This window comes from Sinocyclocheilus anshuiensis, unplaced genomic scaffold (genome assembly GCF_001515605.1).
Source record: "Sinocyclocheilus anshuiensis isolate Anshui unplaced genomic scaffold, SAMN03320099.WGS_v1.1 scaffold136, whole genome shotgun sequence".
Lineage (NCBI taxonomy): Eukaryota > Metazoa > Chordata > Actinopteri > Cypriniformes > Cyprinidae > Sinocyclocheilus > Sinocyclocheilus anshuiensis.
This window is the reverse complement of record NW_015554074.1, coordinates 1110405-1124273: the sequence shown is the minus strand read 5'-3', so window position 1 is coordinate 1124273 and position 13869 is coordinate 1110405. Positions and strand designations below refer to the sequence as shown.

Below are 13869 nucleotides of genomic sequence, written 5' to 3'. Positions count from 1 at the left end.
GTGTGGGGGGGGGGTATCTAATTATTTGAGGTAAATGGTAATTGACTACCATTAGTTGCAGCCCTAAATAAATGACATTGAAATTCGAAATCTGAAAAATTATGAGCATTACATATAAAATTAAATAAACAATAAATTCAAAATTAGCTGTAAATAAGTAGGCCTACTTAGAAAATAATAAAAATTTTAAAAAAGCCAATTTCATCTATGCATAAACATGTATTTAAGTGCTGTGGATCCATGTGCATCTTTTAATGAATAAGATGAATTAGCTCATAATGCATAAACTAATTATTAACCTATACAAATTTTAACAATGAAAGTCAAACGTGTTGAATTTGTAAAAGTAGGCTACTGTTCACCCGTACTAAAAAGTGATACCGAAAATGCTATTTTATTTATAAACAAATACATTATTTTAAGTTATTAGGCTTTTTAAAAATAAATATTTGATTTAATTTATAATGTAAATGAAATATTTATTTTAAATGTTTAACATCTTGAAAAGTCAAAAGATCTACTTTAGCGAAAGTCACTTCACCTCATTTTTCTAGTTGTCTTTTTGTCGCCTGTGATATATTTAGCAGTGGGATAAGATAACCTCAGTCATATCATCTGTCACCGTTTACACACAACCTTCGTTTTTTAGTCTACGCACACAACACGAACACACAGGGATCCTCCTCCTGTTGTAGTACTCCCCATGTTGCCACGTCCGCTTACAACACGCGACCTTGGGGTGCTTTTTTCCAGGCCATATTGCGCGTCTTTCTTGCGCGATCTGGCAACACCGAGTACTGTCACCGACCGTATCATCCGTGTGTATGTGCAATAGTTCGGCTGGGCAGTGTGCAGAACTGATTTGAGGTAGACCCGGGTTGAATGGCGTCGTTGGCGTGGGGAGATACTTATACAGTAGGTGGCGGTAATACTCCTAAGGAGTGAACGGCCATTGAACAAAAAGAAGAAGAAGAAGAATAGTTCGGCTGCCGTGCGGCCTTCATGCTGTTAGCACGCATCTATACAACACATAGCGTCAATATTTTGCTTAGTTAAATCATAAATGGCTTCCGGAGCCGAGAGAGTGGAGCCTGGAGACAGCGAACAGGATGAAGAAGATGTATATGAAGTGGAGAGGATTATTGACACGCGAGTGGAAGAGGTGAGAGTGTGTTTGTGGCGGAGCTGCGGATGCCATCTTGCTAGCGACGTAGCATGTCGCTATTACTGTCCGTAATAAATACTGAACCCACGTGTATAATTCATAGGATAAGGCCAAAGAAATAGTCCAAAGGGTGATTTTACGGCATGTTCGCCTTAAAACACCAACTTCCCGCTGGGCAGAGAGCCTGTATTCACTCGTTGTAACTTTCTGACGGTTAGCTCAGGTTGAGCTGCGAGCAAAGGCGCGAGTCAAATTCAGTGTCAGCGGCTCTTGTTTACATCAAATCGGTTTAAAATCTAGATAAATGTCCACTTTAAACCCCGTACTAAATCTATCCACGTGCCGAACACTACCAGTGACGTTTTATAGAGCTGAACACTGTTAACAGCAGTGACAGTCATTCAAGGTTTTATATGCACCCTTGTTTACATCATCCATATACACGCTATTATATCTGGAATGGCACATTATTAGTTCTCTTTGGATAGAAATGAATAGAAAACAGAGAGATTTATGGATGACTAAATCTTATGCGCATGCTTCTGATCACCCAACATGCAAGTTCACAAGTGTAAACTTAAAAAAATGCAAATAAATCTCTTTCGAACAGGTAATGCGTGACAGATTAATCGCGTTTATCTTGTTAGCCCTTCATGCATGGTCCTTAGTGTTGTTACGTTCGTGAACGAATCGTTATTTTTGAACGAATCTTTTTGGTGTGGAAAATAATGTGTTTTTTTAACTTTAAACCGCATAAACACATTTCATTACACCAAATACACAAAATAATGTTCTTTTTAGCAGCATCATATGACCCCTTTAAGCATGTCAATCTCGATCAGCAATCAGCAGAAAGCGGATGCAAAGCACAGGTATAGGTACTGTGCAAATAAACTTGTTTATATATTCATATTTAGCATACAGAACATAACAACATTTAATCCCCGATTTATGAATGTTTAAATGTCTGACCAAACAATTAAAATGTTAAATAGGCAATAAGAAAACCTTGTGCTTTGGTCATCTGAACAATTTATTTAGACTTTATTTATTTAATGAGTAGATTATGCACACATTTTAATAAAGCCAAATCAGTTTTTTGTAATAAGTGAATACGTTCGTTGATTTAAGACATAACAGATAAGACACTCTTTTTCGCCACCTGCTGGCGTATTTATGTAATATGAAGAAATGGTCACTGAACGAATCTGAACGAATCATTTTGGTGAACGAACTGAAAATGAACGAATCTCTTTAAAGAATCAAAATTTCCACCACTAATGGTCCTACTGACGGGAATGCGTAACAGTGATTCAGCATTTTGCTTTAAATCATTTATCTTCATTCGAATGGAATATTTATTTTCATTAGTTTAGATTATTTTAAGATATAGTTACAGCACTTAATAGTGTTGCTGTACTGTAGGGAGCCGTTTTAGACATGGATTTGGTCTGTGGAAGTGTGTATTGGAGATGTGAAATGGGGTTGGGATCTGTTTGGAGTCTGTGTTTCTCTGTTCCTGTCTAGGTGCTTTATGCAAAGGCCTCTTGGGCTCTCATAAAGATATGTAGAGAGCGAGGGGAATATCACATTACAGACCACTTTCGTCACCTTCAGGTCTGGAGATCCTGGGTTGCCTGAGAAGATGTGAACTGCTGACTGAATAAATTCTAGGAGACTGTTTTATTGCGGTTTTTTCAGCTGTGTTAAATGCAAGAATGACTGATCACTTAATGCCAGACTGCTTTAGTTTATTTTGGTGAGGCTACATTCAGCAGTACCTAATCCAGAAATATCACAAGGGCGTGTGTGTGTTTGTGGAACTGTGCGTCATTAATACTCAAAGAACAGGTGTTAGTGACAATGGGAGGTTTGTTATTAAATAACTTAAAGAGGAAAAGGAAGACCGATAATGAAGTGTAGTGAGCAGAAAAAAAGTTTAACTGACAAGGGATAGTGATAGAAGAGAATTACAGACAACTCCGTTGTAGCTGAAACTCTTGGTGGAGATTGATAAGCCTTGGTAAAGGTATTGAGGAGGTCAGTGTTTGGAGGACAGATAACACGCAAGGCATGTAAAATCCAATTTTGTAGTGCTCAGTGCCCTTTGAACTAGAGTCAGATCTACTGCAGTCACTGATTTGCAGTATCTGTAATGTGTGAGGTGACTGGGTGTATTTGAATGTGAGAGGATCTTCCTCAGTGGGTCTTATAATACTGTCTAGACATGGGTAAAATTGCTTTTTAAAGTAATTTAGATACATGGAGCCTAATGTCATATTTTAAGCTTATGTGTGCAACAATATTTCACTTTTTCCACTATTATTTTTTCACTGTTATTGTCCCATTTCACTGGTTTCTCACTGCTGCCTCTTATATCTCCTTTTTTACCACAGCATTTTGTTGTCTATTATAGATGATAGTGCTAAAAATCAGTGTCAGAATTTATTTGTTTTCCAATTAAATTCCAATATTATTTGTTTTATTTCTTGTGAGGGCATTTTTCCTAACTGTATAAAACAAAGGGCGTCCCTTTATTGTCACATACTTCAGAACTTAAATGAAATTCTTACTCTGAAACAATTATGACTTGTGTATAAAATTAAATCGATACTATATTCAAAACTACCTGTGATCAGTGCACAAGATGTCATAACACAATAAAGTCTATACTTTACCCAAATTTTTTAAATGATTGGTTGATCAGTTTATATTATACAGCAACAAACACGATCAGTTTATATCATACAGCAACAAACACATGTTAAATATACAATACTATTCAAATGTATGGGGTCAGTAAGATCAAAAAGAATGTAGAGAATGTATCACGGTTTTCACAAATATTAAGCAGCACAACGGTTTTCAATATTAATTATAATAAGAAATGTTTCTTTACACCAGATCAGCACGTTATAATGATATCATAATCATATAATGATTTCTGAAGGATCATGAGATGCTGAAGACTGGAGTAATGGTTTGCTGAAAATTCAGCTTTGCCATCACAGGAATAAATGACATTTTAGAATATATTCAAATAGTAGACATGCAGTCATAAAGCCTAAGTGTTCATGTACATAAAGCACAAAGGGCCTATCAGATTGTGCAATTCCTAATCCTGTGTAATAGATCTATTTCCTGAACCAATTGTTTGACCCAGAAATGTGACTTGGTTTTTAGCAATTTGAGCTTTGTGAAAGCTGCATTTGTGTCCTCTTTCTGCAAATAGTCCAACAATGCTGCCAATTCAGTTTGATGTACCTCGTGGTCTGTAGAGGCGATCAAAATATCATCGACATATTGAATCATAGTGGACTGTTTGACTGGACATTCTGGGTCACACAAATCACGTCTGACAGCCTGATGGTATAAGGTAGGAGAATTCTGAAATCCCTGTGGCAAACGTGTCCACTGGTATTGTTCATAGTCAACTGTGAAAGCTAACCATGTCTGGCTGTCAGGGTGCAAGGGTACAGAAAAGATTAGACATACCGATTACTGAAAAAATTTTACAATCTAATGGTAAGCCATTACAAATTGTAGATGGATCTGCTACTAGGGGGGTGATTTTATCAATATGTTTATTGGCTACTCTGTAGTCTATGGTGAGTCTCCATGTCCCATTGGATTTCTTGATGGGCCATATGGGTGAGTTACAGGGACTGTTGGTTTTAACTAGCACTCCTTGCTTCAGCAATTTTTCTACAATAGGTTTGATTCCCTGTATAGCTTCCTTATTGATCGGATATTGTTTGGTAACAGGAGGTGGAGTTCCTGTCAATTTGACTGGTTCTACGCCTGTCAAAAACCCGCAATCATCCTTGTCTTTAGCCCAAATTGGATGATTTTGTAAGAAAGCATACTCAGGAGTGGTTGCATTATTGGTAGAAACTTGTGCTGAGGAAATTTTTATGCTAGCAGATTCTGAGGACATGTCTAAAGTTAGATGTACTTGTCTCAGTAGATCCATGCCTAGAATTGCACCTGTATTTAATGGAGCACATAGCAATTTTGTAGTCAGAGTTTTCGGGCCTAATTGTACCTCTATGGGCGGGGTTTCATACAAAACAGAATCTTCACATCCTGTGTAATAGATCTATTTCCTGCACCAATTGTTTGACCCAGAAATGTGACTTGGTTTTTAGCAATTTGAGCTTTGTGAAAGCTGCATTTGTGTCCTCTTTTCTGCAAATAGTCCAACAATGCTGCCAATTCAGTTTGATGTACCTCGTGGTCTGTAGAGGCGATCAAAATATCATCGACATATTGAATCATAGTGGACTGTTTGACTGGACATTCTGGGTCACACAAATCACGTCTGACAGCCTGATGGTATAAGGTAGGAGAATTCTGAAATCCCTGTGGCAAACGTGTCCACTGGTATTGTTCATAGTCAACTGTGAAAGCTAACCATGTCTGGCTGTCAGGGTGCAAGGGTACAGAAAAGATTAGACATACCGATTACTGAAAAAATTTTACAATCTAATGGTACTGATTTGTAGTCGTGTCCTCTTTTGGAAGACCAAACCAAGTAGTGTCGCTTTCACAACAAAAACACAGCGGCCTAGCGGAAGCCCCGGCTTAGCGTGAGCTGAGGCCGGGCTAGAGTGAGCTGAGGCCGGGTGAGAGAGAGTAGAGGCGGCGGGGTCGAGAACGGCGCGGCTGGCGGATCCGACGAAGGAGCGGCAAGCACATGTGACGACCCCGGGCTTCGTCCACGGTGAAAGCCGATCCGGTGATCCACAGCACTAAGTTGATGTATTCCCTCAGCGACCAGCACAGATCAGCTCTAGGCATGACGAAGCGGATATCGTCCTCTTTTGGAAGACCAAACAAAGTAGTTTCGCTTTCACAACGAAGCACACAGCGTCTTCAGGACATGGCGGCAGCGGCAACAATACTACAGCGAGAATAAAAGTTACGCCTTCTTTCTTTGCGTGAACATTTGGGCGGCGTTATGCAAATCTTCCCACAGAGCGACGTAGGTATGTGGGGGCGTGTTAGAACGAGCCGTTTTAGGTAGGTGTGGCTGACTCTTAACTTTTATAAAGAATATCTCTTTGGATTTGAGACTTTAGTCTTTGCAACTTTACAGATCTTCTTTATGCACCAAGAGCTTGTAACACTCCAAAGAAAAAGGAAAAATTTAAATCGCATCATATGACCCCTTTAATTGTAATAATATTTGTATTTTTGATCAATGCAGCTTTGTTGAGCATAAGAGAAAAAAAATCTTACAGACGCCTTTTGAACAGTTGGTGTATGTTTAACAACAATCAACCCCGAGAAAGCAAATACCAATTTCTGTGACTGCTGAAGGTCACTATGTTATGTTGTCTTTGGCATTAAACCCATAATTAGATATTTAATATTTGATTACATAGAAAAATTTGTCATTTGTTTGCCCTCACATTTTGAATATCTGATACATTTTAGTCATTTCCAGTGGTATTTTTGTATTGAGACCTTGTTCATTTGTGACCCTGCAAGAAAGCTGTGATAATATACAGCTTTTTGAATGAGAAATATTTCTGTCTGTGTGTCAGTCTCGGCGTCCGTCACGACTTTATCCAAGTGGTGTCCATTCATACTGACTGCAACGCGAGACAGTCAGTGATGGCTGTGAGCCAGTAACAACCACTCTCAGATCAACTGACAGCCTGTGCTTACTAGACTACTGCGCTTTGGCACACACACGTCTTTAACTCGCTTGTTTACATAAATACAGTGATTAACCGTTTCTCACTGTTGCTGTTAAAGTACGCTGAGTTGCTTGCCAATGTCGTGAAACCGGTAGATGTAAAAGAGGAAAGAGATCCCATCCACTCTGTCCAATGGAATTAAAACATATTATTTGACTTTGATCTTCAGCTATTATTAATCCTCCAGATAGAGTCACAGGAAATAAGAGGAGCAGGGAATCAGCTGTGTTTGTTACTTAGCAACGCAGCAGATAATGAACTTCCCTTTGAAACTAACCTGTGGTGCTTAAGGATGTGTCTGCTAAGCATTAATTACTGCCTTAATGCCTCCTATAAACATCACCCTTCTCGTCGTTCTCTCATGTAGTGCAGGACACTAGTGATAATGTGAGGTAGACGTCTGACACTACAGCCTTAGTAGTATTTTTATTAGAGATGCACCTATCGACTGGCCAGGGACCGGATTTAGCCGGTTTTCCGCATGATCGGCCCGGACCGGTGACCGGCCGGTCAGTCTTCCGGTTCTGAGCCGGGATTGATAATGTATTTGTGTCATGCCAGATGAGTCTTGTGCAGCCTGAGTGAGTGTGTGAGAGAGACTCTTGCAGAAAACAAAACAAATGAGCGCAACAGCACTATATACATAGATACATATATACATACTGTGATAGTAAAAAAAACAAAACAATGTTATAATATATGATTTAGGTATGCAACATTGCATGAACAAAATGTTTCAACACGATTGCAATGTGATTTTATACAATAGTAGTTCAATAAACAAGTTAAAATTAAGTGACTTACAGTTTAGACACACTATTGGCTGTTTTTGCTCAATTTCGCTGATGAAAATAGTTCCAATCAAAGCCATAGAAGAACTGTTTTGTGTCTCCGAGCAACACAGCGGTGTTTCGTTGCTGAATGAATCCACGTTTTTGAACGAATCAAGTGAGTCAGTGATTCAGTAACCCATTCATAAAGACAGTAGTCACTTGCCTCATTTCTGAATGAATCATCCGTTTGAACTAGGTATGGGCCGATTAACAGTTTCAAGGTATACCGCGATTTGAAAACCACTTCTCATAAAGAACAAGAACATGGTCTTCGTTTTAATGAAATACCAATGGTTATACAGGCTAATTATGCATTCTTTATAGCAACTTGTTTACCATATTCTTCATTCTTTCAAGCAGACATTTATTTCTATAAATAAATTTAGATTAATCTTTAGGGCTAATAAAGTGTTTCAGTCAAGAGCAGTGAGTGATTTTCTGTTTCTTTTGCTTAACATCAGTGACTCGGACAATACTTTCCGTGTGTATGCTTCAGTGTCTGCGCTCTGAAAACCGGACCAAATTGAGCTCTCTCTTGCGTCGTCAGATTTATCTATATGTCTGCTCTTATCTTACTCCCACATATTGACATTTTTTAACGTTTTATGCGACGTGCAGCAAGTGTATTTTAGCTTATGTCCCGCTGGTTCATGTACGTAACGCTATCTAACCTCCTAACCACGCAGCAGATTCGCTCTTAAATTGAATGAATCTCTACTGGTTTGGTTTCATATTTAAAACTATCATTGCATCTTTCCCAACATTTCTTATTTGTATGTTTAAAAATATTTAAAACATTAATCTTATAAAATTCTTTATGCATTCAAAAGTTTGCCGTATAAATGCATTTATGGCACCTCTTTTAGAAAGAAAATCAGAATCGCCAAAAATCGGTATCGGCAGGTCACACTTACAATAAAATCAGAAATCGGAATTGGCCAAGGAAATTGCAATCAGTGCATCTCTAATTTTTATATCATAAAAACAAAAAGTTAAATTACAAGATAAAATGTCTGTCATGCTGTATCTTCTCCTCAATCTGTGTTTTTGAAGTACTAGTCAGTGTTACTTTTGTATTATTTAATTACTATTACAGTACTTATCAATATTTTTAAATTAGCCTTTATTTGTATATCAATTTTCATTTTAGTTTTAGTAGTTTTATGTTTGTCATCATCATTGGCTGCATCCGAAAACTCTGAAATGCATTCCAAGGCAGGAAGGCATCAAGGCACGTCCGAATCCAAATTCTGCTTTACCTCCTGTCTCCGTAGGTACCTTCTTCTGATCGAATTTTGAAGGCAGCAAAGATGTATCCTTCACTGCCTTTGATATCCCACAATCCTGTGCGTTCCATTCCGTGACGGTTGAGCTAAAAAATAAAGATGGCATCTCAAAGTTGCGTTTGGTGGTCAGTTTGTGTGTAAATGTATATTTCTGACTAACTTTTTGCACTTTTGATTTTATTTCTAGCAAGAAATCAGTTTTATAGTAATTAAATATTCATTTAGTTATCACCAAAACTCATTCTATTTTGTTGTAGATCATTAAACCGTTACGCTGCCTCAGAAGCCTGTCTGAAATCAGTTTCATGAAGTGCCTTCGTGCAGAAACGCTGCTTGCAAAGTCATTGCATCATACGGCAGCGAGGCAGCAAGTCAGCTGCCTAAGTTTTCGGATGTAGATCATTATTATTGTTGTTGTTATTATTTTAGATTTGTATTTAGTTTTAGTTTTATATTTATTTTAACAATTTTCGTGCATCAGATTTAATGTATTTTAAAATTCTCTTCCATAGACAAAAAAACAATCCATCCACACTGTGAGTGAAACCAGTCTCCTTGACATAACATCAAACTTACAGTGTACACTACAGTCTCCATGCTCACAGCGTCCCAAACACAAATATTTTTTATATTTATATTTTCATTGTCTGGCTATCTGGGATTTCGGTATGGAGTTAAAGGTTAGGATTATATTTTTTTTGGTAGTATTATATCACATTGTGAGTGTATATTAGCACCTGTTGTTGTTTTCTCGTGGTATCAGATAGAGCGTTTGGACACGGAAGCGGTGACGCGTGACGTCAGACTTAACAAGCGGATAAAATAGCTTATCTTTTGATGTTAATTCATGTTCATTATGTACTATAGTAGTAAAGAGAAAGATTAAACGGGTTCACTTGCCGCTTGAACTGAGGCGCTAAAGCGATCGCGCCTGCCGCATTAAAGGCCGTGTCCACCAAAGCGTTTTTAATTAGCCAGCTGCGAGCGCTTGAGAGCGCTTTTTGTGGCGCAGCGTTTTTTCAGTTGAGACGCTTTGGTTGCTATGATACGGAATATCCGCTAAACTGTTACTTGTATCTGATTTGGTAGATAATTTGTTTCTGACTAAAATGTTGACACAATGTAGAGTACTTGCTCTGGTCCTTGCTTTGGATGGAGGGGTGGTTGAACCACGTAGAAAGAAAGGACGGACCCGCCGGTCTGTGTGGGTTCATGAGATTTTTGGGTGCGCGAAAACAGCTCGGTGAGTATCATCGTTTGGTCGAAGAACTGAAGTTGGACGGAAGCCGGTTCAAGGAGTACTTTCGGATGAGCAGGGCACAATTTGAAGTGTTGCTTCAGAAAATTGGACCTTCTATTACAAGGCGAGACACAAATTACCGGGAAGCCATCAGCTCGGAAGAACGTCTCTCCATTTGTCTGAGGTAACCTGTGTGTATAGGTGAAAGAGTTATTATGCTTACATTGATATTTTTCTCATTAATCTGAAAATGCCAAGGTGTTTTATCAGTGAAGTAAAAGTAATATATTTGTCTCGTAGAGTGTAGCATAATTATTAAGTTTCTAGGTATTTTATGATTCAGTAATACAATGTATTTTATATTTCAAAGCTATATTTTACGTATATGAACACATGAATCATTTAATATAATTAAAGCATGTGTGTGTGTGTGTATATGTGTATATATATATATACACGCACACATAAAATGTATGACCCATTGCAACTTTTTTATTTTATTTGAGGTATCTATCAACAGGAGACTCATTCCGATCAATAGCTTTCAGTTACAGGGTGGGTTACTGCACAGTGGCAAGAATTGTAAAAGATGTGTGTGAGGCAATATGGTCTGGCATGGTCCAGGAATACATGCCTTTCCCTGAACAACACCACTGGAAGAGGATCGCTGAAGACTTCCATAGGCTATGGAACTTCCCCAACTGCCTGGGAGCAATTGATGGGAAGCATGTTGCAATACAGGCCCCATCATCAACAGGGTCCATGTATTACAATTACAAAGGGAGCTTCTCCATCGTCCTCCTAGCAGTAGTTGATGCCAGGTACCTTTTCCGGATGGTGGATGTGGGGGCATATGGGAAAAGCAGTGATGGTGGGACCCTCTGTGCCTCTGACTTTGGTAAGGCCCTCCACCAGGGGACCCTTGACCTGCCAGAGGATGCACCTTTACCAGGAGCAGAAGACCTCCAACCTGTGCCACATGTATTTGTGGGTGATGAGGCTTTTCCTCTGAAGAAGAACCTTCTCCGACCCTATCCAGGAAAACACCTTGACAGGGAGAAGCGTGTGTTCAATTACCGTCTTTCCCGTGCAAGGAGGATGGTAGAGTGCACATTTGGGATCCTTGCTGCTCAATGGAGACTCTACCACAGAGTGCTTGGTGTTTCACCAAAAGTTGCTGATGCAGTGGTGAAGGCCACTTGCATCCTTCACAATTTCCTTCGCTTTGAGGATGCTGGTGAAGAGGAAGGAAGTTGTCCCCCCCCTGCCATTAGAGCAGCAGCTTGCTATGCAGCCCATCCAGCGAGTAGGCAGCAACAACGCCTCTAGGGAAGCACTAGAAATTAGACAGAGGTACACCACCTACTTCTCTTCTCCTGCAGGTGAAGTTGCATGGCAGCATTCTGTCATCTAATGCCTTGTAATGACTCCCACTACCATCAAGACAACCTTTAGCATGAATATCAGGACCACTACCATCAGTAACATCAACATCAGGACCACCACCAGTAGTATCAAGAAAGGCTCTTTTAAGAGCCACCCAAAACCTTAGAAAATGAGCATATTTCCATTTTTGCTTTCACCAGCAAGCTATACATTGCAACAAAAATAAAACACTGACCAAAATTTAAAGTAAAATAAATGACTGGGAAAGTAGATTAATTTAAAATATATTTTTTAATCATCAATTTCCATGTACAGATTCATAAATAAAACAGTGTCATAAAAATAAATATAAAAATTGAAGCAATTACAGCTGTATATAAGTATTTCTGTGTTTGTCTGTCTGTCTGTGTGTATGTACGTATGCGAGTGTTTTACTAATTGTCAGAGGTAAATTCTGCCTCATGTAAAATCTGTTGGAATTTTATTTTAACCTCTGAACAACGGCGTGGAGGAAGGCGTCTCAAAGCCCCAGATAAACTTAAATGTGACCTAAAGACAACGACGAGTTAATAATATTGAGAAGCGGTTCTTCTGCTACAGGTATCAGTAATTTCAGTAATTTAGTGGGTACAGGATCTAACAGGCATGTTGTTGGTTTAGATGCAGTGATAAGCTCTTCCTGTAACTTTTTTATTTTATTTCAGGTATCTATCAACAGGAGACTCATTCCGATCAATAGCTTTCAGCTACAGGGTGGGTTACTGCACAGTGGCAAGAATTGTAAAAGATGTGTGTGAGGCAATATGGTCTGGCATGGTCCAGGAATACATGCCTTTCCCTGAACAACACCACTGGAAGAAGATCGCTGAAGACTTCCATAGGCTATGGAACTTCCCCAACTGCCTGGGAGCAATTGATGGGAAGCATGTTGCAATACAGGCCCCATCATCAACAGGGTCCATGTATTACAATTACAAAGGGAGCTTCTCCATCGTCCTCCTAGCAGTAGTTGATGCCAGGTACCTTTTCCGGATGGTGGATGTGGGGGCATATGGGAAAAGCAGTGATGGTGGGACCCTCTGTGCCTCTGACTTTGGTAAGGCCCTCCACCAGGGGACCCTTGACCTGCCAGAGGATGCACCTTTACCAGGAGCAGAAGACCTCCAACCTGTGCCACATGTATTTGTGGGTGATGAGGCTTTTCCTCTGAAGAAGAACCTTCTCCGACCCTATCCAGGAAAACACCTTGACAGGGAGAAGCATGTGTTCAATTACCGCCTTTCCCCAAAAGGTGCTGATGCAGTGGTGAAGGCCACTTGCATCCTTCACAATTTCCTTCGCTTTGAGGATGCTGGTGAAGAGGAAGGAAGTTGTGTCCCCCTGCCATTAGAGCAGCAGCTTGCTATGCAGCCCATCCAGCGAGTAGGCAGCAACAACGCCTCTAGGGAAGCACTAGAAATTAGACAGAGGTACACCACCTACTTCTCTTCTCCTGCAGGTGAAGTTGCATGGCAGCATTCTGTCCTCTAATGCCTTGTAATGACTCCCACTACCATCAAGACAACCTTTAGCATGAATATCAGGACCACTACCATCAGTAACATCAACATCAGGACCACCACCAGTAGTATCAAGAAAGGCTCTTTTAAGAGCCACCCAAAACCTTAGAAAATGAGCATATTTCCATTTTTGCTTTCACCAGCAAGCTATACATTGCAACAAAAATAAAACACTGACCAAAATTTAAAGTAAAATAAATGACTGGGAAAGTAGATTAATTTAAAATATATTTTTTAATCATCAATTTCCATGTACAGATTCATAAATAAAACAGTGTCATAAAAATAAATATAAAAATTGAAGCAATTACAGCTGTATATAAGTATTCCTGTGTGTCTGTGTGTGTGTCTGTTTGTGTGTATGTACGTATGTGAGTGTTTTACTAATTGTCAGAGGTAAATTCTGCCTCATGTAAAATCTGTTGGAATTTTATTTTAACCTCTGAACGACGGCGTGGAGGAAGGCGTCTCAAAGCCCCAGATAAACTTAAGAGAAAATGCTCGTCATCGTCTGGCTTATTATTAATTGCCTTCAGGACACAGCGCTGATATTCTGAGATATCTGGCTCAGACTTTCTCTTTGGAGCCAGAGTGCGACGCAAAGGTATTTCAGGTGTGCAGGGTGGTGGCACATCAGGGGAGTCAGGAGATCTAGGCTGTGTGCTGTTGGCCTGGGTTTGGGTCAGTGACAGGGA

The 13869-nt window shown here is 39.5% G+C and overlaps 2 protein-coding genes across 4 annotated transcripts in view; both read left to right on the top strand.

Annotated features, from left to right (window-relative positions):
* Positions 1 to 981: 981 nt before the first annotated feature.
* The window catches only part of LOC107668876 (M-phase phosphoprotein 8-like), a 40666-nt gene continuing 27778 nt past the window's right edge, over positions 982 to 13869 (top strand). For all 3 annotated transcript variants that reach the window (XM_016460911.1, XM_016460908.1, XM_016460907.1), the window contains exon 1: positions 982 to 1162. In XM_016460911.1, the coding sequence (XP_016316397.1) occupies positions 1064 to 1162 (99 nt within the window). In that variant the 5' untranslated portion in view covers positions 982 to 1063. The remainder of the gene's footprint in view (positions 1163 to 13869) is intronic.
* LOC107668877 (uncharacterized) lies at positions 10347 to 11846 on the top strand. Its single transcript, XM_016460912.1, has 2 exons — positions 10347 to 10413; positions 10736 to 11846. The coding sequence occupies exon 2, from the start codon at positions 10845 to 10847 to the stop codon at positions 11556 to 11558; it is 714 nt and encodes a 237-aa protein (XP_016316398.1). The 5' UTR covers positions 10347 to 10413; positions 10736 to 10844; the 3' UTR covers positions 11559 to 11846.